At 43.4% G+C, this 27,659-nt stretch overlaps 1 protein-coding gene across 2 annotated transcripts; it reads right to left on the minus strand.

Annotated features, from left to right (window-relative positions):
* Nucleotides 1–26: 26 nt before the first annotated feature.
* Nucleotides 27–27,434, minus strand: rhbdf1a (rhomboid 5 homolog 1a (Drosophila)). Of its 2 annotated transcripts, XM_030408406.1 has the most exons (19): nt 26,991–27,434; nt 8,841–8,985; nt 8,598–8,737; nt 7,990–8,097; nt 6,247–6,460; nt 5,804–6,010; nt 5,523–5,645; nt 5,238–5,401; nt 4,458–4,709; nt 4,237–4,348; nt 4,080–4,154; nt 3,797–3,958; nt 3,585–3,685; nt 3,423–3,486; nt 3,062–3,156; nt 2,876–2,951; nt 2,498–2,598; nt 1,211–1,364; nt 27–1,073 (listed from the first exon to the last, which is right to left on the minus strand). In XM_030408406.1, exons 2-19 carry the CDS (start codon nt 8,955–8,957, stop codon nt 654–656), a joined length of 2,685 nt encoding a protein of 894 aa, XP_030264266.1. In that variant the 5' UTR covers nt 8,958–8,985; nt 26,991–27,434; the 3' UTR covers nt 27–653. The 2 variants fall into 2 exon arrangements, with proteins under 2 accessions (XP_030264266.1, XP_030264267.1); XM_030408407.1 differs by lacking the exon at nt 7,990–8,097 and having other exon boundaries at nt 26,991–27,433.
* Nucleotides 27,435–27,659: the final 225 nt, after the last annotated feature.

A 27,659-nucleotide genomic window follows, 5' to 3' on the forward strand; every position in this document is an offset into this window, starting at 1 on the left:
GGTAATTGAGAAAAAGTCACAGACCGTTTAAATTTGTAGATTTTTTTACTGTTGTTTTCAGTTACATGTGGGTAGACAGGTAGCTAAAACACTACCATGTTTAAAACAATCATCACTTCTTGAGAAGCAATAAACAAATAAAAGAAAACATTCGAGTGCTCAGCATAATGTAACAAAAATATGGCAGTAGTTGGTACATTTATCAACAAGGCACCAAAGGTATCAACATTTGATTTTTGTCCCTGCTTCTGTATGAGGTTGCCTGAATAATAATAAAACCTTTGTCTGGAGTGTGAATGTAAAAAAATCCTTCTCTCTGTACCAGCGTTGGCTTCTCTAATTCCCTCCTCACATGTAAAGGGCAGCTGGGAGCTTTGATGAGGTTCAGAAGTGCCATACCTTTGTTTCACTTGACAGTGTAGGAGTGACAATGACTGCCGGTGAACAGGGAGGTGATTAAAGGAAGTCCTTAAGATGAGTGGCATAGGTATTCATACAGACAGAGTAAAAAAAACACAAAGTATATTGTCATTGTTCACAGAGAAGGGGACAGTCACACAGGGGCAGAGTGGAAACACAGACTGGCTGATATCATCCGTCAGTCCACGTCTTTTGACCTGATGCCCTCCTGCTGCGCTCGCACTGGTGACACTTCAGTGGAGGTGGGCGTTGAGGTCGTACTTCTCGCAGAATTTGTCCGTGAAAGGGATGCACGTGAGCAACTCGCACCAATCACACTTAATTGGGTAGACATAGAAGAGCACCACAAGGCCTGAAAAGAGCCCGACAAACACCAGCAGGAAGACGATGATCTGACAGCGTTTGCGGTACAGGTCCATGCGGCCGAAGCTGATGTACGGTAAAAAGGCGAAGGACAGGAAGAAGCCAGAGATGAAGCCACATATGTGGGCAAAATTGTCGATCCAGGGCAACAGCCCAAAGGCAAAGAGAAAGAGCACCACACACAGCAGCTTGGTGAAGGCCCTCCAGGGCTGCGCAAGGATCTGCCAGCTCTGAAACAACTCCACAAACAGGCAGGCCAGGATCCCAAACTGAGAGCCGGCTGGCCCCACCTGTTACACAGACAAGAGAGAGACGAACGTAAGCCTCCAAAAATGCATGTTAACATTTATAAAACATTGTAGGACTCATTAATACACTGTAATATTTCTGCAGTGATATTTCATGAATGTTCGTGACTGGTGATCACCTCTGCTCTGTAGGGCAGGAAGATGGCTGAAGCTAAGTTGCCAGTGATGCCACTGAGGATGTAAATGATTGAGATGCGCAGCCAGCCCGCCAGTTTCTCCAAGTCCCTCAGGATGGTCATCTGGAAAGCCACCGACACCAGGCAGTGAAGGATCCTGGGAGGACAGAGAGGGACAAACTGCTTATGTGTGTGCAATGTGACATACGTGTGTGCGTATGCGCGTGAAAAGCTGCACGTGTTGGGGAGGTAATTCCCCCGTGGAGAAGAGGCAAACCCCTCAACAGCCCGATGACTTTGCCCATCAACAAAATCAGTCTCTATCTCATTGAAGCTTAATGAGTTCGTGTAGCGAGGGCACTTTGTTTAATTACCCTGGAGACGGATAACAGACAGCATGACGATGAAGCATGAGCACTGCTCCTCTTAACTGTGAGGTCAGCTCTTTGTGCTGACAGACTGACTTCTTCTATCACAGGAGCGTTGAAGTACTCCGGTAAAATACTTTTCTATTTATCATCGATAGCAAGTGATGTACATTCAGCTGTCATGTGTGTTTTTTACTGAACTACCGATCGATTATTACTTGTACCGCTATGCACTCCTGCATTTCTGCATGCATACAGTTGACAACCAATAACCTCAATTTTAGCCACTGCATGCTTTTTTGTTCTGTTGCTTATTGTTTGTCTTTTTATATCCGTCTCTTACATATTTGCTGAATGTCTCCTTATCTTTCTGTGCGTTTGTGTTATTGTGATGTGACTACAATAACAGCTACTGATGACTGAGATCAATTTCCTCGTACCTGTATGTGCCAAACATATTGGGCAGATAAACCTGACTCCGATTCTGATCTTTTAATCATCCTTGTCCTCACCGCTGGGTGTAGTGTCCTTGAAAACACTGATCTAGTGTATGAGACAAAGCTGCCTTTCTGCTCTTTTGAAATTCATAGACTGACTTTATCTGCTAAACTGGGTAGAATACAGGGGGATCTGTTGGCAGAAATTAAATTCATATTCATAATCGGGTTTTCATTTTCATTAGTGTCACCTTGGTTAAGACTATGGTTATTATGTGTGTTACAATCTGAAACCTTATTGCTAGATGCAACTAAATCCTACACACTGGTCTTTTAGAACTGGTTTAAAAAACAAAAAAACTATGAATATACATTTTTATTAGTACAATCAAATACATCCTTTCTCCCTTTAATCAGTATCTTTTGCCAGGTAAATCTTAGAATAAGCAGAACTACTTATTATGGTCCTGACAGCTTGGACTCACCCAGCATGCAGGAAAAGTGAGAGCCAGAGCCGGTAAAACTGATCTGGGATCTCAGGATTGAGGAAAGGCAACAGGCCGCATACATCATCCATGCAGTGCACCTGAAAAAAGATAGGAAAGGAAAAATATATCACATATTATTAATGTGTCATCAACGATCAAAGAGCACAAATGACATGCAATAAAGATAGATACAGATACACATTGCCAACATGGAAATATTTGGTGAGCTCTCACTTTATCTATTTTCGTATGAAGGAAATAAACAGAATAGGAAACACGATTGAAATAGCAACAGATGCAGCAAACATTTTTCAAGTTTTTCCTTATGGAAAGTTAAAATGTGTCATTTGTATTAATAACGACAAAGTTCCTTACTTGAGAGCAGAGCGTAGCCTCCTCGTGAAAGTAGCCCTTCATGAAGTCACAATATTCTCGGGATGTGATTTCACACCTTTGAGAAAAAATAAATAAATTAGCAAATCAATAAAACAAATAAAGTAGTGATACACAATGTGTCCAGGATAAATGTTTGTCATAGGATCATTTAAAGGCTCGTCCCACCTCCCTTTGGTTCCAATGCAGCAGGGTCGGCCTGTGATGGTACAGTCTATGTGAGGCAGGTTGGTGTGGTTCCCTGTGTTGTACCTGGTACAAACCTAAAACCCAGAAAAAGATTTTCAGTTTTTCATAGCAGTGATTTAACGCTTTGAATATTCATCAGAGCACGCCTGTATTAGTCAAAATGCAAAGAGATATCAACAACCAATCGTTATGTCATTTTTCAAATGCTAGAAATAAGGATAATTAAATCCGCCAAGCATTTTATCAATGTCACGTCGCCTGAAGTATAACATCCTTATTTATAATCTCTGAGTCCCCAATCTATGTCTAAATACCAAGAGAGGGTTTTTCTTGTACTCACTGGCCACTTTGTGATGTCATCAGGCCATTCATGAGGTGATACTGACGCAGGCTCTAGACATATCCTGTAATGACACAAACGATAAAAAACACTATATTTACAGGTATCAGCACATTTACATGGTGCACTTTGAAATGGAAGACCTTTACCATTATATCTTACCTGGGGTCCTGATGACACACAGAGCCATACTGTCTGTCGTTACCATTTAACTGCGGCGTGCTGGAATGCCTCGGCCACTTCACCCACACAGCTAGAGTACTCTAGAAATAAAACCATAAACAGAGGGGGTCAGGACGGCCCACAGCTTCTATCTGTCGTTGAATCTTTAAACGTCAAGGAACACAAATAAAAAATTGGAGTTGTTTACTGACCGAGCACTCCTCCTCTGATGTTTGGACACAGCCAGAGCGATCGTTCCGCACACAGCAGGCAGAGTTGCGCTCGATAGCTCTCTTTTCCCTGATAAGCTCATGCACCTGCTTGTCCTGCCGCATGCATGGAGAGTATTTGGCCCCCAAGTGGATCAGAGACTCCTAACCATCGGTAGATAAAGGGAAAATCAAAAAATGTTGTATTTATTTCAAGATAGTTCCACATGGTTATTGCTTGTGTTATTTTTGACCTGTGAAACATCATCAAGGGGAGCGTGCTTACCGAACCCGGCCCGATCCAGAAGTTCTCCTGCTGTACAAACTTGACATTTTCATACACACCTTTGTTTCTTAAAACCTAAAGAAGAAGAGGATAATTAATTTTAAATGAATCGTAATGAGACGGAATGCTGTCATCTCTCTGAGCTGCAGTTACTTACAGAATCAACCGTTTCATGCTGGGAGAAACCAACTGGCGCAATACCATAGATGCATACAGCCAGGATGGTGATGAGTAAATGAACAAAGGTGATCCAGTATGTAAAAAAAGGCCTGGAGGAAACAGAGAGTATGCAGTTAAGAAAAAGAAGCAGTCAGCATCCATCAGTGTCAAGAAGCAGAGAAAAAGTGCTCATTAGTCAGATGTGGGGATATGTAGTACCTATGGTCATCCATGTCCTCTATCTGCCTCTTGACGTAGCTGTCAATGCGCTTGCGGTAGGTGCGGTTTGTGAGCTTTCCTACCATGCCCAATCCATAAGGCCTCTTCTCTCGGGCAAAAAGCTTCTTGACAGGTACAACGATGCGCTGACCACGCCGCTGCCCGGTAACGCTCACAACCTCCTGCCGCAAGGGCACCTTTGGTGGTCCTGGAGTTCCTTCTTTGGCTTTACGCCACCCTCGCTCCAGAGGTCTGGGAGAGTTAACAGAGGAGAGACAAGGGAGAGAAATGAAAAAAGGATGTGTCAGCTTCACCTTTCTTCATCATGTCATTCATTATCTGGGAGTTCTGAAATAGACTTTATACTCTTGATTGAGACTAGATAATATTCATATTCGTATCAGACTGGTATCAATAGAGCTTAGAAAAAATTATCTGCCATCTCTTTTTCTAATGTTTGCCTTGTAGACTGCAAAATAGACTTCAAGTATATGAATTTATCCATTTGCATTTCCATTTTTTCCTTTGAAATACAATATATAATTGGAGATACTTTGTCACAAGCTCCTTATACGGCATTATTTACAATACGTCATGTAAAGTCTGGAAACAGAAGTAGAAGCACGTTAAATATTTCAATCTCCACAACTCCTTTGAGATCGATTAAGATCTAAAATCCACCCCTTCTTACATGCAACATGAATGAGCTCGAATCATTATTTTTAAAAATGGTGTTATCAGTACAGCCTGAATCCCTGTGGCCACAGTCTAGTAACTTACAGCATGAGGTGACTTCTCTCCAGCTCTGTCTTATCTAGGGCACTGCCTGTCAGCTCCGTCTCATCGTTCTTGCCGCTGGGCTCTGCATCTTTCATGGCCGCCTCAGATGGAGACTCAAACACTTCGTCAGCATACGTGGACAATTCTTCCTGCATGAGAATATCCTAGAAAGAACATAGTGGAAAAAGAATAGTGATCAGAGGCTCAAAAAGTCGTAATCTCATGAGTTTAAAAAAAGACATGGATACATAATACCACCAAACACTGCTGTTTGTTCTGCCTTACTCTGGCAAAGAAAGATGTGTCCAGTTCATCAGGGAAGTCAACCATGTCCTCCTCCATGAAGCTGGCGGGGGTGAAGCTGCGTCTTTGGGCCCGTCTTAGAGTGCTCTCCCTTAATGAGCGCCCCTGAGAAACACACACACATAAACATATATGCATTCACAGTGGTAATCTTTCCATCACAATTGGTGATATACAAATACATTATAAAATCAAATACAAATGCAGACGCATTTTACATTTTAGTATTTCACCTGTGGGTGGGTTTTGTCCCTCTAGCTCACCTTGACGAGCGCTGCTGCGGCCCTGAAGCTCATCTTTGCCACAGACTCCCTCTTCCGTCGGCGAGGCAGTCGGTTGAGACCTGAGCGGGAGCTGGTGAAAGAGCAAAGCGAGGCGGCTCCGGGGGTGATGGGGGTCTGAGGCACGCTGTAGCCATCCACCTCCTCCACCATTCGAAAGGCTCGTCCTCGTGCCAAAGGGTCCACAATCTGGAGACCAATGGGTAAACAAATGGTGGTTAGAAAGAGCCAAACAATATGAAGAGGCCATGTTTGACCTCAGACATTTCACATATGCTATTACAGATAGAATTAACACAAGAGATGGGCTAAGGAGATTATCTAAAAGTATGTGACTCTCACCCATCTGGATGATATATTTTCATTACATAAATATGGATTCAACAGAAACAGCAATCAGCAAAGCAACTCATGTACTCCTTTACCTTTTGCATGCCATGCTGTGAGGAGGGGACATAGAGTGGAGGTGGGGTCTCAGTGCTGGTTAAGGAGATGTTGTCCTGGCTGGGCAGATCCATCTCTCGGATCACCTGTGGTTTCAGCTTTCCATAGCGCAGGCTGCAGTGACGCAGGCTTTTCCTTTGCCATTTCTGGGTAGCATCGCCGTCCTTGCTGACCCCAAACCAGTCCGCTGTTCCCCTAACACCACAAACCACACTGACCTTTCAGCACTGAGCCACAAAACACCTGCTTCATTTCATACAGACAGATTTAATGCTATGGATACAGAGTCACTCATGAAGAGGAGGCGTGCACATGGAGGAGTGGGTCGGCAAACTTGTGTTACACTGATAGCGCATTTCCGTGGAGGTAAAATAGTGTCCTAGCTAGTGCAAGTAATAGGACAGGTAGAGCGAACAAGCCTGGGCATGTTTATGTCCAGACACTGTGGGAAAAGGCCGGTAGCCAGGTACACACCCACACACACACACACACACACACACACACACACACACTGACTGAGAGTCAATGTTCAAAGAACGGGAGAGCAAGATTACTGAGGTTTTAATGCCGCAAATAAAATCCAACTTCTTCACATTTTCCTAATCCTAATTGACCGACGCGGAAAGCAAATCCAATTCACACAGAGAGAGGGATTTTTCGGAGGTTTTAATTGTGTCCTACTCCACTCTCCACATGGGCCCATTCCACCAAACCTCGATGAATATACATGCAATCACGTTGTTGAAGTCGAAGCCTAATAAGTACCAGAGCAAACAATGTTATTGCACCCCAAGGGCAGGAAGTGGAAGTGGAAACATTCTTCAAAGGAAGGTTCAGGCTGTTTCTACACTAATTACCAGCTGCAGAGTGTATGTTCAGTGAAGTTCGGTTAAAATCCATTTCTAGCTAGCTTAGCTCGCTCTCTCTCTCAGTGAATAGGTTTTGCTGGTTGCCTGTTCCTCTGCTCTGTGCTATGTGTTGTGACATGATTGTACAGCTTATATTCTAGCGTATGTATGCCTGTCTTTGCAGCAGGAGACATGCCCTTGCTAACCTTCTTTAATATGATTATGGTTGAACATAGATATGCTCCAGACATATTCAATCAGTGTCCACTTAAGAAGTCATAGTCAGTCTTTAAAAAAACACTGACTCACTAACAAGTACCACTCGGAGGCAACAACTTCTTGTGATGAACGCTGTTTCACAGATGTTTAGGGAAATGTGTGGCCCCTCCCGCTGCCCAGCTGGGTCATTACTGTAACTCTAAATACACAGGAATTTGTAACAGGAAAATGCTTTTAGTTTCAGGTCCTCTTCTGACTCATCTTAAAAGAAGTCTTTGTGGCAATGACACACATCTGTAACTGCCAGTGACAGGGTAGGAAAAAACAATTCTTGTGAATCTTATGACATGTGCCTCATATGTGACACTTTCAATGTGAATTAAAAATGGGCGATATGTAAGAATTCTTATATAAAACATTCAGAAATTAACTAAAAGTAGCAGAATGTGAAGACACAGTGCTGACCTTATTTTGGAGAAGTCTTTGTTTCGTTATCTACTGACGTCAGCACGCCAACCATCATGTCAGAATTAAGATTGTGAGATAAACACACAAGGTTTTCTCACTTATTTCCTCATATTAAAAAAATATATTCACACATTTGACACCAGACCCTAACACTTGCAGTCATGCGCGGGACTTCCTGTCCTGCCGTACCTGAGCAGGGTTCTTGAGAGCGAGTGGTGTTTCCTGGTGCTGCGACGAGCAGCCCGCTGCCCTTTAATGGGCACCGTGTTAATCCGCTCAAAGCGCACCCTTCTGCTGCTGTGACCAGGCAGAGCAGGGCCGGAGGGTGAAGAGAAGAAACAGAAAGGAGAAGAAGAAGAAAAGAGAAAAAGACAACAACAGGCAGTGAGAAGGAAAAGTGCATCTAGACAGTGCTGTAGCAGACACCATGCAGAGAAAGCAAAGCAGACTGTTAGGTTAAGATTTATAACATTGGGAAAGTTATTTCCAGGCAGATGACATCAAGATTTTTAATAAGAAACAGACATGCAATTAGGAAAAAGGTAAGGTAAGCAGGAAGGCACGGATTGCCAACATCCTCAGTTTAACTCATGAATCTTATATAAGCATGTGCTGCTTACATTACATAGCATTTCATTCCATAATCTGCATACTTGAGACACATACTATAGTCTGTCAGATGTAAAAAAAAATAAATTAAAGTAAAAAACAACCATATTTGCATGCTTTTCTGCAAAAGAGATGTCACACATCAATATGTCAGTATGAAAATTCCAGTGTTATGTGGCTGCCTTTACCTCTTTATGGTCTGAGTGATGGATGACTGGCGTTGTAAGACAGGCCGCCGGGTGTCAAAGAGGTCGCGGGGTGGGGACTGGAGGTGAGAGGTCTCCACTGGCATGCTGATACTGCGCAGGAACCCCTGCCTCTTCACCGGCTACACGGGTAAGAACGCATATGAAAAGTGTCAACACAAGTCACAACAAAAATAATAAAACTACATGACAAAAAGGAGGATGGGATTTTGTGAGAAAGAACACCTGAACAAAAGTGGGAGGCTCGTCCAGTGACATCTGAGTTGTGGGAATGTCCAGTCTGAGCCAGGGAGGTTTCTTCCTCTGCAGGCTGCTGGTACTCTCCCGCCGTGGTTCAGCCATGTTCTCTGTCCCACCCCAGGCCTGCCAGCTGCACATAAAGAGAAGGAGAAGACGTTATCAAAATTAGTTTCAATTAACCACATGTACTCTTAAATAACTCCCATTAAGAAAACATTGTTTTTGTTGTATTGTTTGCAGCTTAAAACATACAGTAACGGCCACAATGACTTTGTGCTGCGAAATTGTTTCACCAGAGGGTGCTAAGGCCTCTTATTTGATTCAAGCATGACCGTTTACACATTTCTATTCATTAGATAGTAAAGTAGAAACCACGGAGAACAGGCCAAAACACAGGGCCATTAAAAGTGGCAATAAATGTTTGTGCTGGAGAGTGAGGAAGCTCATAGCCTTAAAATGAATCCCTTAATTCTACAGTTAAAGTCAAACTTAATCCCTGTTTGTGGCTAAAAGTTGATATCCTTCCAGCAGACATCTATAAGAGTCTAATGACTATGTATGCATTCCCATGACGAGGCCTGTGGGCCCGGGGAGGTGCACAATAAACCTCACCATCAGAGAGCCCCTCTGTAGCTGCAGCCTTGTTATCACCAGCCTCTTATTTTATTGTCCCACTGCCTAACCTCACTTCTCTGGGCCTGGTGGTTCATTTCCTGTCATTTTCTTAATTCCCACAGTAAAACTCAACTCTTTTGGCCCTTAACAGTACACAGCCATCATTTGCACTTAAAAACAATCAAGTAATATCCGACAAAAATGTGTGTATGCATTGTCAGGAATTCATTTTTGATTAAAGCAATCTTTCACTCTGCAGACAAGAGCACAAATGTGTAAACTTGCGAAAGAGGGTGTCTCCTCAGTTATGGAGCTGTTACAAAACCAAATTAATTTGGGGAATGCCTTTCCCATCCTTAGGTTATTGCCATTTCAGAATCTCATTTAGTTTGAATGCCTCTCAAGATGGCATTGATACACAGTCATTCTTGTTGTCACACCAGGGGCTTTGAGCTTTAAGCAGTCACAACAGGTCATGTCCTCACGTCTCCTGTTACAGCTCCAGCTCCTTGAAAAAAGTCCATGGCCTCTAGTGACCACATCTGCTTCGCATTGCCCTTTTAAACACACCACAGGCTTCTGTTTTAGCCCAAGTGATGATGGGAAGTGCTGTCAGTGGATCTCAGCAGAGACGGAAGCAAAGCCTCAGACCGAGGGCAGCGGGGTTCATCACCAATGTGTTAATATTTAAACACAGTCTAGTTCTCGTCAGGTATTTCTAAATTCAGTAGTTCACAGAAGGACACTGGTATAGTTTCTTTATAACATGATGCATTCCTGCCACAATGAAAGTATTGAGAGTGCTACAAGAGGCAGAAAAACTAGATGGGATTTTTTTTTTAAATTGCAATTTGATTTACAAGTTGTTGTAGTCGAGTTTCATATTTCTTTCACCCTCAGTCTGGAAAGTTTTGGCATTGTGCACGTATTTGGATTTAACATTGAATGTTGTTTGACCTCCACTGACATTGTCTGAGCTGTGATACGAGATTAGCAAGGCAGACTGGACCAAAGCTGGCTGGTGCAGAGTCAGAGACACCTGAGTGTGGGAAACAGAGAGAGGCGGGCAGATGAGTACCAGTAAGCAGAGTGAGAGGACACAACAATGTGACTCTTTTTGTATTACTAAAGAAAGTCTGCAAAGTGCCTTCAAATGCTTTGTGATGAATCATCACAGACTCTGCGTCTCTCATGGACCAGCAACTAACATTGGGGAAATGCAAATCTGACACTCGTATCTCTGCTTGTGCACAACAGTCCTCTCTCTTGCCCCAGGCCAGAACACCAGACATTTAATTACTTTCACCATTAGTTCAAACAGCAGGGCTCCTGATATAGAGCAGATCAGCGAAGGGAGGGGCTTCAGGGTTGCAGATTGGAACACACTGGGACTGAACTCAAAGCAGGCAGCAGGGGAACCTAATTTTCCTCCATGCTAAACATTGTTTGATTGCTTAAGCTTTGGCTCCTCCTGGTCTAACTGTGTTTCCATGAATGTTGATGCCGAAGCTGCTCTGCCTTCAGAGAAAGCAGGAGGGATGGGTGGCAGCATACTAAAAACTCTAATTATTCCTACACTGCACTTTTCCTCCTGCTTCAGGCTTTTTCCTACTGTCTCACTCTCTTTTCTGTCTTACTTGCATGTGGTCTCAGTGTGAGTGATTGCCATTAACAGGCAATTACTGCTTCATTGTTTTTTTTTTATGGCTGCTTTCTACTTGCTAGCCAGATTAAACCCACACAGACAGACTTAAAAAAAATCTATGTAAATTAAGTGAGAACGTAGCCAAAATATCTGACAGATTTAAATAAAGGACAGTAGGACCAAAAACATTACACATTTGTACCTCGCACAGTTGCACAAATGTTCTAATCATGCCAAACACACTTAAAAAAAGACATGTGAAAGCAGTCTTACACATGACGCAAGCAAACGTTGATGCATTAATGCAGCTTTTACTATGATTTTCCATTAGCCTGTTGATCAGTGGGCTGTTAGAGCCTTTGGTCGAGGCCCAAGGTGAACCTCCAACGTCAGACAGACAGACAGTCAAGCCAAGTGCCTCGGTAGTCCGTCTCCCTCTTTCTCTCTTGTCCTCCTCCAAAGTCAACATGGCAGCAAACTGGCATGGGCCTGCGACTCGTGTCTCAGGAGTCATGAAGCTGGAACAGTTGGCATAGTCGCTGCTCAGACGCAAGCACGGCTACGACAGCCACCAACTCATTTTGCACAGTGAGGGAGCAGTGGAAATGTCAGTCATTTCTCCATCGAGTGACAATTAGAAATCACTGCACAGAGCAGGAAGAACTCAAGGCTGATCCCTGTCTGAGAAGGAGAGGTCTTCATAAGCAGGAAGTCTTTCAGAAGCACAGATATCCTTGGGGGAAGGGGACTTGATTGAATTCAGTCTTTGGCAATTATCCAGGCTGGAGGATTAGTCCTCCCTTGACAGTGCATTTTATCTGTTCATGGTCAAGTTCGATGGTTAAAGAAAATCAGCTGTAAGGCATTGGCTTTAGTGAGGCCACACTATACCAATACACCGAACCAGATTAACTTCTTAGCTAAGGCACCACAATTTCTTATCTTACTCTCAAGGTGATTGTGGTTTTTTCTGGTTGTTGCATGGCAACAATTCGAAGCGTGCAATAGTTTCCCACAGTGTTTACATTCCCAGCGCTGATTTGAGGTTCACATTCTTTAGACCATCGTGATTTAATCTAGTTTCCCAAAAAGATTTGTTTTGACTTCAAGACCCACATCTGAAGAGGGAAAACGCCCACACCCATAACTTTACACTGCGCCTTGTGAAACTGGCTTCCTGCCGTCGTTTGGTGCTTGTGCGAATCTAACACTTCCTACTCAATCACGGGACCCAGGACAACCCTGTATGTTGTTTTTAATTCCGGGGCTGAAAATGCCTCTTCAGACCACTTATTCTCTCCATTAGGGAGGGTAAGACAGACAGGAGGACAAAACACAGAGGATAAGCTGACGTCTCTCCAGGTGCAGAGATGTCCAGCGGGCCATAATGACCGGAGTTGACAGGCATAACGAGCACTCCTTCGCTCTGTCTCGAGAGCTGCAATCCATTGTTACACGTTCAACATACACACTGGAGCTGATTGAAGTTTTCCATGCCATTATTTAATATAATCACTTGGTTTAATGGTCTCCATTCATGCAGAGAAAGGCACTGGCTTATGACAACAGAGGCCCAGCTGTCACAGGTGATGCTTAAAGTCAAACAGAAGACCGGTCGGCTCAGTGGATGGAGCTCTAAATGCCAATTTCAACACACTCCAGGCAGAGAAAATAAAGAAAAATGAGGGTGGCGGCATGCTACCGATTCATTTTGTGCTTGCTCATTGTGTACAAGCTAACCAGCTTTCTCAGACCGCTCTTCTGCCTCAAATATGTGCTTGAGAGAGAGCATTGCCCTCCTGTTTCACATTCATCATAAATAAAATAGTAACCTGGCCATGGCTGCTTTTATATTGGATTCACTTTCTGCAGATGTCTTGTTTAAAATGTCCCTATTCACTATTTACATGAAGAGAAATGATGGACACAGAGCTTTTTGAACCAACAACAAATTATCTACAAAGCGAACACGACTCCACCCTATCACCTGTCTTCAAAAAGTACTTTATGAATTTGAACATTTCTGGGATAGTCTTGAGAAATATTTTTACATTCTCTAAATCTTCTCTTGCCGGGGCCGTTTCTAATCTCAGAGCATGCCATATCCACATTCCTCACGATCTCTGGCTGAAACTGAACCAAGCTGAAATGGCAGAGAAGGAAACCACATGAAATCTAACCATTATGGACAGGAGCTGGCTGGTTTCCGGGTACTGGGTGTACTCTGCTGCTATGTGCTACTCTACAGGAGGCAGGCTCGCTGCATCCACACAGGGTGGCAGACAGAGCTGTGTCATTGAGGCTGACAGAGGCTCAGATTGCTGGCCAGGTAGCCTGCTCCCGGCAGGGATTATAGAGCCAGGGTGGACAGCAGACAGGAGCAATTGTCACCTAACATGCATGTGCAGGCACCATAATGGATGACCTCATTAATCTGGGTGGTGAAAAAGTCCAGATACCTCATTCTTGAGAACTGCAGCACTTCCTGTCCTCAGGTCTTTGTTCCTCCTTTCCCTCTTTCATCCCTTTTCCTGTCTGCTACAAATAATCTTTTTGACCATACAGGCTTAAATTGTAGTGTTACCTAAGCATTTCCCACATATTAGCAAGCTTGTCAATATCGAGTGGAGTCTAAGCAGGTTCCAGATTATTAACAGGCTACTGTCTCACTTACAACCTAATGACACAAACAGGTTATGTTTAGTCTTCCTCATGATGTCACGGTTAGTCATTCACTATAAATGCTCCTACTATCCATTGTTCCTTATGTTTCATTCCATGCTGGAGGCAATGCTTGACTGGAAACAATGGAGGGAAACTAGGCTATTCAGGCATGTCACTCTGCCTAAGTTATTCTCTCACTTATACAACACATAAACCTTCTAGGTAAAGGCTCGTTTTAACATATGAAGCCATACAAAGCAAATCAGGCATCAAATGAAGTGCCATCTAGATCAGACACACTTAATGCTGACATTTTTAAATCAACCTCAATATACAGTAGCCGTTGTTCCCATAAATGGGGTTTCGTAATGGTGAGCAGAAACTCATGACCACATAGTCATTCTCGTGGTTGGGTGGAGGCATGTGGAAAACAATATGAAGAAACAACTGATCCGGCAATTCACCCTGACAGACGAACTAAACATAAATCTTTTGCACTCAGTAACACTGGAGGCATGTGCCTTGTGTAGTTCCTGCAGCCATCTGAGGCCCATCTGTGCATTAATTGCAGAACTTGCCTTTGATCTTTACATAGCACATTGCGCGGGACAATCAAGAAGCAAACAAAACTACAGAGCTTTCATTTGGTGAGGAGAATAGAAACAGAACACAGACAAAGGCACTAAAATAAACATGTACTGCAGACATTAATGCCAGGTCACTTAACCAGTCATGGAAGATGATTTAAATGTACAATATAAACAAGGGAGAGCTCTTGATTCTACAAACAATGTGACGTTAACACATGGATTCCACTTACAATTTCTCTCTTAAACAATATAAAATTGATCTGTGGTCCACGGTTTGGCATTAAAGCCTCTCTCAATCTCTGAGAAAAAATACTCCAGGACAGTTGCAGGCGAGTGAAGTGCAACTGAGCGCCAGTAAAGCTGCAGTCATCTGAATTGACCCTAGTGACATGTGACAGGCTGTCACATCAAACCGCTCCTTACGACATTAAAAACACACACAGCAGAAATACCCATCGCAGCTGACCCTGCGATCAAGTGTCACAGCTAGCCGAGGGGCAGGCACGGTGAGCGGGTGGGGCTGCTGTGACTTGCAAGGTGGGTGGTGTGAGGGTGGGCATGGCTGACAGACCGAGCCAAGAAGGGTGGAGCTGCTCATGCCTTTTCCCATGTTTTCCACAGATCTTTAACTCAGGCTGTCAGCACTTGGTGGGATTTTACAATGGAGACTTAACCTTTTAGTCTCAGCGGTTTCAGTCTGGAGTGACAGATTTGTAGCGGGTCCATTGCCAGACTCCCTCACTGTCATAACAGTGTTTACTAAATGACAGGATTGAGTGCCAGAGATATGAATAGCTCATGAGAGTAAAAATGGCCCCCTAACAGTGGGCTACGTGCGCGTGGTGTATTTATAGCGCTCAACTGCAAATGTTCGTCTGGATGAAACGGCAACATAAAAAACATCCTGCTCCAGATCTCTGAGCAGTGGGCTGTTTTCTGTCAAAAGAAAAACGTGACTAGACCCTTCAGAAGCTGTGCACATCAAACTAGTTTAATAGAACTGGATGCGGCTATCTCTGTGCAAGAAATGACCACCAGAGGCAATATCTGTTTTCACCATCGTACTGCCTGTCCTGCCTTTTGTGTTCCTCAACAAAGCCTTAGATATTGTCGGCCTTATACAGTGTATTGTTGGTGCTAGAAAATTGCGCTTTGTTATTTTATCAGCACAGGACCCAGCCGTCCTACGTGCGGTAATATCCTGCACAGGAAATCAATATGAGGGGAGGGGAGACGTGTTAAGAGAACACAGAAACCAAGATATACCATTACTTTAATCTCTGCGCGTTTATGAACACAGTATCAGCCGGCTGAATATCAGCACTGCTCAGCACAAATTTTTCTCTCTTATTGCGGTACAGGTGAAACATTATTACATGGGTGGCTAATTCAGCAGTTTAATTATTTAGTCATTCTGCACAGGTGAATTATTTACTGCATCCATCCTACTGGAGCTGCCGCACACACATGAGAGGCCGCTCAGCTAAAGCACCTCTGTTCTCAGGATTGTTAACGCGCCTGGTTCAGCTCACAGCCGATAGTAAAGACCTGTCTTCACATCAGTGGAAAAACAAGGCTCACTTAGCATATCTGCCTCAGTCCACTGTTTGTTTCTCTAATCATCGGGAAGGAGCTGACAGTAAAAACTCCCTGTGCGTGGGCTATATAAATCTCACAGGCAAAGAAAACTAGATATGGGTCAGTACAATAACAACAAAGCTGCGTGTATACTCCATGACCACTTCAGTTAGTTCTGGTAACACCCTGTGGAACCTGCCCACAGTGAAGTGGCCTTCACCACTTTGGAATAAAGCAGTTGATAAGCAGTTTGTTTTAGGCTGGGACTCCAGCTGCCAGACCTGAAACCTCTTTGTTTGCTGTAGAAGCTTATCTTAACTTACGGTATCTCCAGCTGTACCCTACAAGGAAACTCAATGCCTACCACAGAGTGAGGGGAAATCAGCAGCTCCTGAAACCCACTGTGCAACTCCACTCCAGGGCAAAGAAGCATGTGCACGACAGTTAATGAAATTCAACAACACTATAATACTCCAGAGGGCCTGGCCTTATGTCAGAGGCAAACAGAAAGATGTGGTAGATGTTTAAAACCAGCAGCACATCTGGCCAGTTCATTGCAGAACTGGCATGCCTAATTTATAATACCATAGTTTATTCTACTCACAGGGTTGAGAGGAATGAGAGGCAATTAGATTTAGATAGGATTCTGTCTGCTTATTACAGATAGTAAATGATAACGTAATTATGTAATTGGATAAAAATGTTTTTTAAAAAGGCCTGTTGCATAAGACTCACACATCTTTTCCAATATGTTCAAAAGGTCTTTTTCCACAGCATGGAAGTACTTATATTTCAATGTTCCAATTTCAAATTAGAGCTGTTGAACCAGTTGAAACTGATGAACAATTTGGTCTGGTTTGACAGCCCCTGTCAAAGATGGTCATGTCAGTGATCTCTATTTTTAATGCTCACCAGATATAATCAGGAGATTGATGAGAAGGGACTTCCTGAAATGGTTATAGTCTCACCCTCAACTCGTGAACTGCCCTGGGTTGACACATCTTAGACATGTGGCTTACTAGTAGAAAACACTTTAGACAACTATGGGAAGTAAGCCATCTTTCGTGCAGCGCCCAGTCCTCCCAAATGTGTCCTGAGACTGCAAACAAGCCACTCATTGTTTACGGGAGGTTTGACATTCTCTCCTTAAGTGAGTAAGAGGAGAATCTCAGAAAGAGCATGCCCTAACAACATGTGATCCCCATCTAAATAGTTTCCAGCATGATATCAGCCTGAATCAAGCCTTTCAAAAGGCTGCATTGTGTCGCCTGATGTGGACAGGGCTGAACAACGGTCATTGTGCAGCTTGATCGTGGTCAAAAAAAGCAAAAGCAGGCTGAAGTTACAATTCCTCCATCAATGGAAATGGCCCACTAAGCAAATTCCCAGCTGAAATAATTACTCAGGGTGAGGCACAAGACGAGGTAATTCCATTATGGTTTAGCAAAGACATCATATTGGGTACATTGCATGTATGATTAAAGGACGACGGCTATCACCCCGGTAAGCTTATTCAATCTTAAAAACAGAAAACATAGCACACGGTGTCATGTTACAATCACAACTGTCTAGGTTTATCTTTGTGATCTTATCAATCAACAGGGTTAAAAATAACTTCACAAAAGGAGAGCCATCAGCTCTGTCATCTCATATCCTCTGTTGAAGACCACCAGCATGGAAGGCGGTCAGGTTACTGCTTATTTTACCGCGGAGTGCGGGAGGGAAGGAAGTGCAGAGCTGAGGAGGGGGAGACGTGCAAACCAAGGCAGGAAACACACTGCAGGCCAGGCACATTCTCTGCATCCGGTCCACACAGCCACGGAAACAACATACACTTGCTCACATGCACAGGAACACATCCACACCGCACACGTAAACATACACATCCCTTCCCTGGCCAAGCTGGAGCATACGTAGCTGTATGCAGAAAATAATAAGCCTCTGTTGGATTCAGGCCTGCCGCCCACTCCTGCCTGGTGCAGAGCGGTCAGAGAGTGAGATCGCAGCGTACTGTGACATCGAAGCTGACACGTCTATTGAGGAGAGCAGATGAAGTGTGGCCTGTAGCAATGGGACAATGGGAATTAGCCATATTAGCATGGATTCGAGTAGAGGAGAGAATGGAGGCTTTCTTGTCTTTCATTTCACAGAGCTTTCCAAAGTCAGCCTCTGAGTTGTTGCTTAAACGGATTTTCGAGGGCGATAAGGAGCGATTGGTTTAACTGACTTCTGAATAAATTCATTAAAAAAAGGTAATTTTAATGGCTTTTCCAAAACACTTTTAATTCACTATTGATCAAATCAAACCAACATATCAGTCGTGATTACAGTCAATATAAAGTCTTCAATGCTCTGGATTTTGAGGATTGAAATGTGAAAAAATAAATTACCAATAAATTAGACGGCTGATTTCTTTTCCCTTAAAAATAATGTCTTCATCTGGTTGACAGCAGTTGTTAACTCTCCACGCTGCTAAATTTCTCTGAAAGCCAACTAAAGTCACCTGTATCAACAAGAGAGGAGGAACATGTGAGATAAAAACACATGGGTCATAAAAAAACATCCAACATTTATAAATGTGCATACCATGGCATGAAAAAGAGACAGCTTACATTCACTAGTCATGAATCCAGGATATCTATCATTCAATCTAATATTAAAAAAACTCTTTTTATTTTTTTTTCCTCTATTTTTTTTATTCAAAGTCTCTATAATTTGATTGAAGATTTATTAAGATTGGTTCAACCTTCAGAGCAAGTACTAATTAGTGCTTTTACCCTTTAAATCTTAAAGATTTCATGTCATACACTTGCTGAAATAACTAAAATACCTCTGACGGATGCAACCTTCACATGCAATTTCAGAAAATGTCTCCTTGAACGATTTGCAGACCTGTAACAGCCCAGAGTACAGATTATTGACTGCATTGGTTTTCACCACTGCAGGCTGTGAATATATGTACAAACGCACACATGTGTGTGGGTGTGCACTGCGCATGTGTGTCCATCAGTGGGCAGTGTGTGTGTCAGTGTGCACAGCCTGAGGTAAGTCAAGTGAAGGACAGGGAATATCAATTGAGGCCAGCAGCTTCCTTCTGCACCAAAACACATTTCATGTTGCACATCACTGTCACACAGAGCGTTTTGGATGAAGGTACAATCGCGACTGTCACAGGTAGGAGGATTTTATTTTATTTTTGCAGTGGCAACAACTTTAGAGACCTATTCAGCCTTCAGGTTCCAGTCTGGATTGGAGGGAGGGGAAACCGTTTTTGTTCCACACACAACAACTAGGTCATTTTAATAAAACTCTGATATTTGAATCTCCTTCATCTCTTACACAGATAAATATGTGGATGAAAGAGAAGCAGAAGAGGCAGAGAGCGACCAGTAAAATGAGTCTTACACACACACAAAATGTGTCTGGCGGGGCATGACTTATGAAAGATAAAGCATTTTGACCAACAGATAAGTGCTTATTCACAGCTGCAGTATGTGCTCTAGTTCCCATCGCGGCAAGTGGTGGGAAGAGCACAAACATCAGTCCCACAAACATCGACTACAACACACCCTCCACTCAAACTACTGTGTGAAAAAGGAATAAAATCAACTTTAAAAAAAAGTGTGTTTCGGATATAGTTTTTGACGTTTGGAGAAATCTGTGTGTCTGACTATCACTCAGAAACTGTGGATGGGACACAAATGTGGGTCACAAAACATTTTGGCACAGGCTGTGAACACCTTATATTGTGGTGCAATGACTCAGATTAATGTAAGGTGATATTTGGGTCTCTGTGTCAAAACAAGGGAGAGTCATTCATCAAGGCGGCGCCATTTCTATGACTGGTATTCAAAGACAGTTCTTTCAGATAATGAAGAACATTCCGAGATCCACAGATGTGTTCAAGTTCGGAACAGATTTCTGTTCAGCGTAATTCCGTTTTTTTTATACTTCCCCAGAGACAGAGGCTTTTATTTTTACTGGAGTAAAAGTCCACTACTGAATGTATCAGTGATCAAAGGAAACAAAACCTCATAAAAAAAGATTTATGCATTTACCAGCTAATAATATCGACTCTGCTATAGGCCACTCTGGGGAAGAGAGGGGACATCCAGAGGAACACCCAGAGGGTAAACCAAGGTCTCCGCACTGGGATCAGGGAGGTATAAAAGCGAAAATGATGGGGAGGAAAGAGGAAGAATGAAGCTGAGCAGCTGGGCCAAAAGATCTGTGGAAAACTCCCGACAAAGGCACAGGAAAACTGGGAAGGCTGGGTCAGGTCCTCTGGGACAGACACAAGCCCAGTGAGGGGGAGGCCTTCTCAGTCCTGACTTAACTGAAGAAAACACACAGACTCTTTGTCCATGGAAATAAAGTCAGTACTCCCCACCAGGTCATAGAGCACACATCTAGGGACACTTCCTTGGTCTAATCACAGTTTGACAACAAGCAAATATCGTCATGGCGCTACAAATAATCAGGAAATGAGGAGACAGAATGTCTAATTCAGACAGGAGAAGTGAAACTAACACAGTCGCCGTACAACCCCTGACAGCCTCCAGGAATATATTAGTGTTGATTTTCATAACTGCTCATGTTTGTTTTTGCCCCATCCTGTGTGAATATGCTTCACCACATATTAGGCTTTGAGCATGATGCCTTCACTCTAACTGGGCGTGATCAACTGGGCACCATAAATGAGAGGCTTTACATGATTTTCCCTGGCAAGCGGCACAAGAGCTGTGTCAACTGGCAAATGGAAGGAAAGTTGGCACGAGAGAAGCGGCAGCAGTAGAAAAGGAAAGTTGAGAGTTAAAGGATCAGGTATTTGTTCACATTTGCCAACGGCGGCTGGCTTGATGCCACGTCAATCCATCTGACTGACAAACACAGTCCAACAGATTAACCAGAATCTATTTGTGTAAAAAATAAAATTGGTGACGTTCCGTGGGCACACTTTAATGACCTTTCAGCACAACACTTAAATAGTCAGTCGAAAGAAAACAACAACCAAACTCGTTTAGATCCACCTCTTCCGAAAAAGGCCAGTAAAACACAAGTCACAGAGGAGTCCAAAACACACCCTCATTTCTGGGAAAAGCTGCTGGAGTGAGTTTGGTGCATGGTATGTGATGTTGGTGGGACTGTTGAAACTGTCCAGATATAACTGTGTGTGTGCCGTTCCATTCAGGGAGCAGTCAACTTGACTTCAGCAGTCTGGTACACAATGAGGATTCACAGCCTCCGGCTATGACGACTGACTGTGCCAAAGATAGAGGGGCAGGGGGAGGAGTGAAGGGGGGCTGGGGGAAGGCTATCCTATTTAAAACTGCACTCTCATGCGACTGTGCTGGGATACTGTATCAGTCAGGGTGTTCCTTGAGTTGGTCCTCTGGTCTTAAAATGATCTAAGAAAAAGTAAACAGACACAACACAGTGCTGTAATTACAGCAGTTGAGGCCTGTGCTGCATGCATTGCACTACAGTCTCCAATGTGGATTAGTAAACCACAAAAAAAAAAACTATGTGAGTGTGTTTTGAATATTAACGTCTGGTATTTCCAACTCTTCTGTAATAACTCATACCCCAGAAACATAAACACATATATGTCCTCTTGCCTGTTGTGCTATGTATTCATCCAGATTGTTTGGTGTGAGTTGCTACATTTTGGAGATATCAGTTGAAGAGATGTCTCCCTTCTCTCGAACGTGAAGGGACTGGATGGAACTCGACTTGTGGGGATCAAAGGGCCAAAAAGGAGTGCAATTGAAAAACTCAAGCGTAATATCTTTTTCCAGAGATCAAGACCCGTTTACTCAAGGTAATCCACAGATCATTTTGAGAGCAGTTTCCTGCAGGAAGTATTTTCATTTTTACCAAAGAAGACAGTATTACTCTGCACCAGATAGGATGGATGACTGGCATGTGCTCATGACAGTGTGGGATGTAGACATTAATTGCATCCTCCTCGGCTGAACTGTAACGTTAGCTATTTTGATAAGTAAGCCTCTAGTCCATGAGAAGATGCACACTTCCTTTCCATAAAAGAATTGGTTCCTACATGAATTTATCTGAGTACATAGGTCATGATTTCTGGAACAAGACAATGCTGTTGAGTTTTGCAATGTGTTTTGGTTTCTTTACCAATTTGAGCACCACAAGCCGAGTGGTCATCTAGTTCTGTTATATTCAAGATAATGCAGACGCCTCTATGGCTGATATCTCCCAAACTCAGCAACTGACACCAAAACAGTCTACATGGATAAACAAAAGAACAGCTAAGTGAAAAAAAAAAAACGTATTTTGGAATCATTCAGTCCGTTAAACGTTGTAACCAATGGCTTTATGATTTAAATGATCCATCAACGATAAGACAACATTTGGGTTGCCAGATTGTGGGAATTTAACGTAACTGGTGCATTTCTTCCACTAGCATAACATCTACTGCGTTTTAAGGAACGTTTTAAATGAAAAATAAGAAATAATGCACAAAAATAAGTCTATTTCTAACAAGGAGAGTGCATTCATTTTTTGCAAGTTTTCCATTTAGCTTTTCTTCTGTTAAAGCAAGCTTGTGTGCGCTTTGAAACAAAACTCTCCGTCACCAGAATTTACACGGGTAGAACTTCGCAATTGCAACACACCTGGCAAATATATTTTTGTCTCGAGGCACCAGGTAGAGGAAAGATATTCATTGGTTTATCTGTGGAAACACCCTCCGAGACCTCCTCACACTCCAAGAGGAAGATCAAAGTTCAAGGAACCATTGCTGGCGACCTATAAGTGCCAGCCTTCTGAGAAAACACACACAGCATTCCCACAGCCCTGAAAATGAGTTCTGTCGTGAGGTCAACCAGCCTCAGACACCATGTCAGTGAGAACACAAGCTGCAAGGAAAGAAAACACCCTGTAACTACCAACTCCAAATTAGATGTTTTCATCTCTGCTGCTGCCTAATGTTGGCCCTAACCAAATAACTATGAAAACAATTCATGGTAACCTATATTTTCAATTTAGTTACGCCTCTGACTTTTTCTGCAAACCTGTGCATCAAAGTTTTCTAGTAAATTCTGTGAATGCCGGTTCATGTATGGCTGTCTGGATCTTGACATATGAGGTGCTGACTGAGAGAAGGGCTGGGTGACATGCTGGCAGACGGAGGCCTTGGAGGCTCAGACCTGAAATAGCCCTGCTGCTGCATTACAGCATTACATCACAACTGACTTCACCGTCATGGCTGCCGCTGCATCATGCCACCGCCAAGATGTCATGGGACGGGAACAATTGAATGCAACGGCTGTGAGTCACACAACCAAACCGTGAACAGGGGAAGTGCACTGAGACCACGCAATACTCGGTGTACTGTGTTTCCCAAAGGACAAGCAAGCAGTCATAGGATGATGATCTGTACAAGTAACAAACGCCACACTTCCAGTGTAAATTCAATTCAATGCACCGCAACAAATACACAATAACGAGGCAAAACTTATTTGTTTGCATTCCTAAATCTACTGCATGGCAGACACTGGAGACACAACTCGGTTTCTGTTTTTCCACAAATACAACATTATTTGGCATGTGAGAAAAAGGACTCTTTCTGCTCCTGACAACTTAGTCACAACTGTAACGACATCAAAGTCAAAAAGGTATGCACTGAGCGTGCACCACAGAGGACTTGATGATCAAACACTGCCTGTGGGCTCTCTCACCATCAATCCCCTGTAAAACCTTACCTGACATGCTTTAAAGCTAACGTCTATTTGAGCTCAGCAGAGGAAACGGTTGTAACAGATATTTGGCAGAAACGCATGTGCATTGTCTCTAAAGTAGCAGAACAAGTCGGTTAACATGTATGACCTCTCCAGATACTGCAGCCCTGCCCCACATTCCCAAATCAACACAGGAGACAATCTTCACTGTAGCAGCTTATACACAAAGCAGACGCCTGCTGAGAAAACAGAGGCATGACAGTCTCAGAGAAATATACAACTCGGCTCTCTAGCACTTACATTCATCGTGCTTTTACGAATGCTGCATGATATTAATAACCTCTTCAGCACAACACACTCACAGTGAATAGCCTAATCACTGCAAGCTTAGAATGAGTAGGTAAGCACTGTTTAAACCTGCAGAGATGTTTTTTTTTTTTTATTTAAATTAAGACCCTAATGATACAAAGCATTTTGAGCTGAAAATTCTGAAAAGCATAAAAGAATGCACAAAACTATAATGATTTCCTGTGGTGTGATGATGCAGTCAACAAAAAAAAAAAATGGTGTCTTGTGTTGTAATATATTGACACAATAGATACAGAATATCGAATATTAAGAGACAATGTTTTACAGCGTGGATTTTTAAATCTGCTTCAGCGAACGTTATGGAAATATCAGCATCCTGCCAGAGTTTAAAAGAATGTGTGAACGTGTGAAATGACAAGCCTGAAGAATTATAATATCATCCAAGATGGCAGAAATGGATAAAGTGGACTAAAAATACATGTCGACTACATGTACACTTTGTCATTTCTGCTGCCAGGGGTCTCAGAATCAAAACTAAAGTAGTAGTTAGCATGTGATCAGTGGGAGTTGGGAGATTAACAAAAGTTCAAGGACAGGGGAATTTTTATAGGTTTATTTTTAAAGATTTAAACGCCACTCTCTGACTCTCTCCCGGATGTTAAAGCCATAGCTGGTGTTCTGGAGTTCATTTAAGTACACAACTCAACAAAATATATGATAAAGGTCTTGTTGTTTCAGACATTTAATGCAGAAATGTTGCGTAGTATATTTTATTATCTTTAATGTTAAATCACTTTAAAAATATGATAAGAGCAAATTTTCTACGTCAGTAATAAAGGTAAAATTCAGGCCGCCTGGTAAACAGGACTCGAGTCTACGAAGTTTTGACTCGTGATACAGATGTTTGCCATCGAAACAGCCTGCGGTTATTTAGAGAAGCATGTGTTCTGCACACATGGGAGCATTCAGCCAAGTGACGCTCATTTCATCTGAAACTCTGAGAGACTTCTATCCAGACTCTGAAGAAAATGACCAACAATCACAGCGAGTACACCCCTGTTTGGGAAGATTCGGGGGGCTCCTTCCTAGAAACGTATTACTGCTTTGTAGTCCTGAAGACATCATCCTATCAGCAGTGCGTCAAATCTACAAAGAGAGCTTGATCTGGACTAAAAAATAAAAAAAAAACGTGTCCTGCTTGTAAATGCATCATCTTGAAGCGATTAGGCCACATGAAAAACATCACCATGGCGTTGGCGTAGTAATGCACGCTTTGAGATGTATGGAAAGACATTTCTATTGAAGAATGTCAATGAATAAAAGTGTTACATAACCACTGAGCGTAAATTCCTACTCTGTAGCTCTTTTGAAGGCAACACCGTGAGGCAGTTGTACAGGACTGTGTGCACTTGGCAAGACTGACAGACAGACAGATACCGCGCCATGAGTCATGCAGGCATGACTACGGTGTGGCCCCCTCAGGAGCCCCCTGAAAAATCTCACATACCAGCCAGTCAACACAGGCCAGCCTGGATGGTCCACCTGCCTCAGCAGTGCTACTCCTAGCCCCCTACGAGTATCACGTACCCACATGCACCCACGTAAACATCCAAAGACACACACACACACATTGGTAATATTGTCTCTGGGGTGCAGTTGGAGTAGATACAGAGGATGAGCATGACTGCCACTATCACACATCAGGGCCCTGCTTTATCGGTGTGATTACATCACCCGGAGCCATGATCTCCCCCTCCCTCCATGTGATACGGTTTCAGGAACACTGGGCACACAAACCAGGCCATGTGCTCCTATGTCCTGTCTGCCAAAATAACTCAGCAGTTTCTAATACAGTACGTCTACGGTTTCACTTCAGTCTGCCCAGGTATTGTAGGACATTGCAGCGCGTAACCTTTCCGATGTCAACAAGTTTGCAGTTTGTTAAGATGCGAGCTTCCGTCCTGGAGCCTTTAACCTCAGATGAGTCAAATTCTAGACGTTGAGGTGGCCCCTCCACGCGTATGATTTTGTGGAATTTGTGGCCTTTTGTGACTGTCTGCCGTGAGTCACTTTGAATCACTGCCTCATGAAAACCACGATGCACAAGAAAACAAAGACCTAAAGAAGAAATGCTGTCAGGATCAAAGGGGTCAAGTGTAGACAGAGGTGATGTGAGGAGCACAAAAGCACTTTGCCGCTTTTCTTATCCACATTTTCATTGTGAATTCTGTAGTCTTTTCTGCCACAGCCGATTTGTGACGATGATATTTCGTTGATTCACAAAAAACATGCATACAAATTCATGACTGCCTGTGAGGAAGATGATGGTGATGCTGATGATGACCAAGAGAAGGTGGAGGAGGAGTGGGAGGAGGATGACAAAGATGTGTGAGGTCATGGTGTGACTTTATGCCTGATGTGTTGCGTGACTGCTCAACAGCATAACAACGTTGTCATGTATGTAGCCTGCACTCTTTGGTCATTACATTCAGGTCGAGCCATCGTCCATCCGCCTCCAGCCACATGATGCTCCATCAAGCCTTTGGTTCACACAGTGACGTTTTAATGAAAGTTTCAGTGAAATAAAAAAAAGAAGAAGAAAAGGAAAGGAAGGAAAAGAAAGGACATTCAGCTTCCCTGCCTATGTCTCGTTTTAGACATGAGACTCATTTCACACCTCATTAAATCCACTTCAGCATCCCTTGAATGTGCAGGGTATTTAACACTTTTTAAAAAAGGTTACTGGGCCTAAAGGTAGATCCAATTATACTACATGAGTACTTTAAATAGCCTACTTTCACTATGAAAACTCTCACTCAAAGCAGCGCATATAGCACAGCACCCTGTCACCTAAATGGTGCTGTGTGTAGGGTGTGAAGGGCTCCCATGTCGACTGATCGACCTGTATTTCAGTGTCAGCCCGTGTGTGTCCCCCTCGATCACGACGCGTGAGCGCTTCCTCCCGGCGGCTGCCTTCCGTATGGGCGACCGCAGGAGAGAGTCATGATATAATGACACAACTTACCCTTCTGTCAAGCAGCTCAGATGATCTCCAGCAGTGAAATGAAAATAAAATCCGGTTTCACAGATCTTTTCCCAGGCAGCAGACGAGTTGATCTGTCACATCATCCTGATAGCGGCGCAGGAATAAACGCGCTTCTTCTCCTTCTTCTCCTTCTTCTTCTTCCACCACCCCGCAGATGTTTTTACGCCGAGCCCGGTGCCGTGGTGTTCGGATCCGGTCACTCTTGCTCACACCAGCAGCAGAGGCAGTCCGGGGTGATGTGGCCGAAATGTGGCTGCCCGTCCGGTTCTCTGATTCCCACCTACGGATACAGCATTCCCACACTGCTCCATGGATCGACCCGGGGTAAGTTTTCTTCTGCCGGTTGTAGCCTAATTCAGTTTGGCGGAGAGACAGCCCCGCCCTGGACTGGAGACGGTCTGTGGCGAAGGCGAGCCTGTCAAGATCACCAACCAATCGGTGTGTACACTGGGAGGCGCTGCTTCTCCCGGTGAACCACGGTGACTAAGCGATATCTCCAGCCAGAGAGGGTCCGAGGGCTGAATCTGGGGTCCAAGTCCCCTTTTCCCTCTTCAGTGATTCACTTTACGCATGTTAAATTCTTCGAGGGGCCCTTTTTATTCATTGTTTAATGACTACACTCAAATTGTAATTCATTTCATATTGATT

Source organism: Sparus aurata, chromosome 23 (assembly GCF_900880675.1).
Source record: "Sparus aurata chromosome 23, fSpaAur1.1, whole genome shotgun sequence".
NCBI classification, from domain to species: domain Eukaryota; kingdom Metazoa; phylum Chordata; class Actinopteri; order Spariformes; family Sparidae; genus Sparus; species Sparus aurata.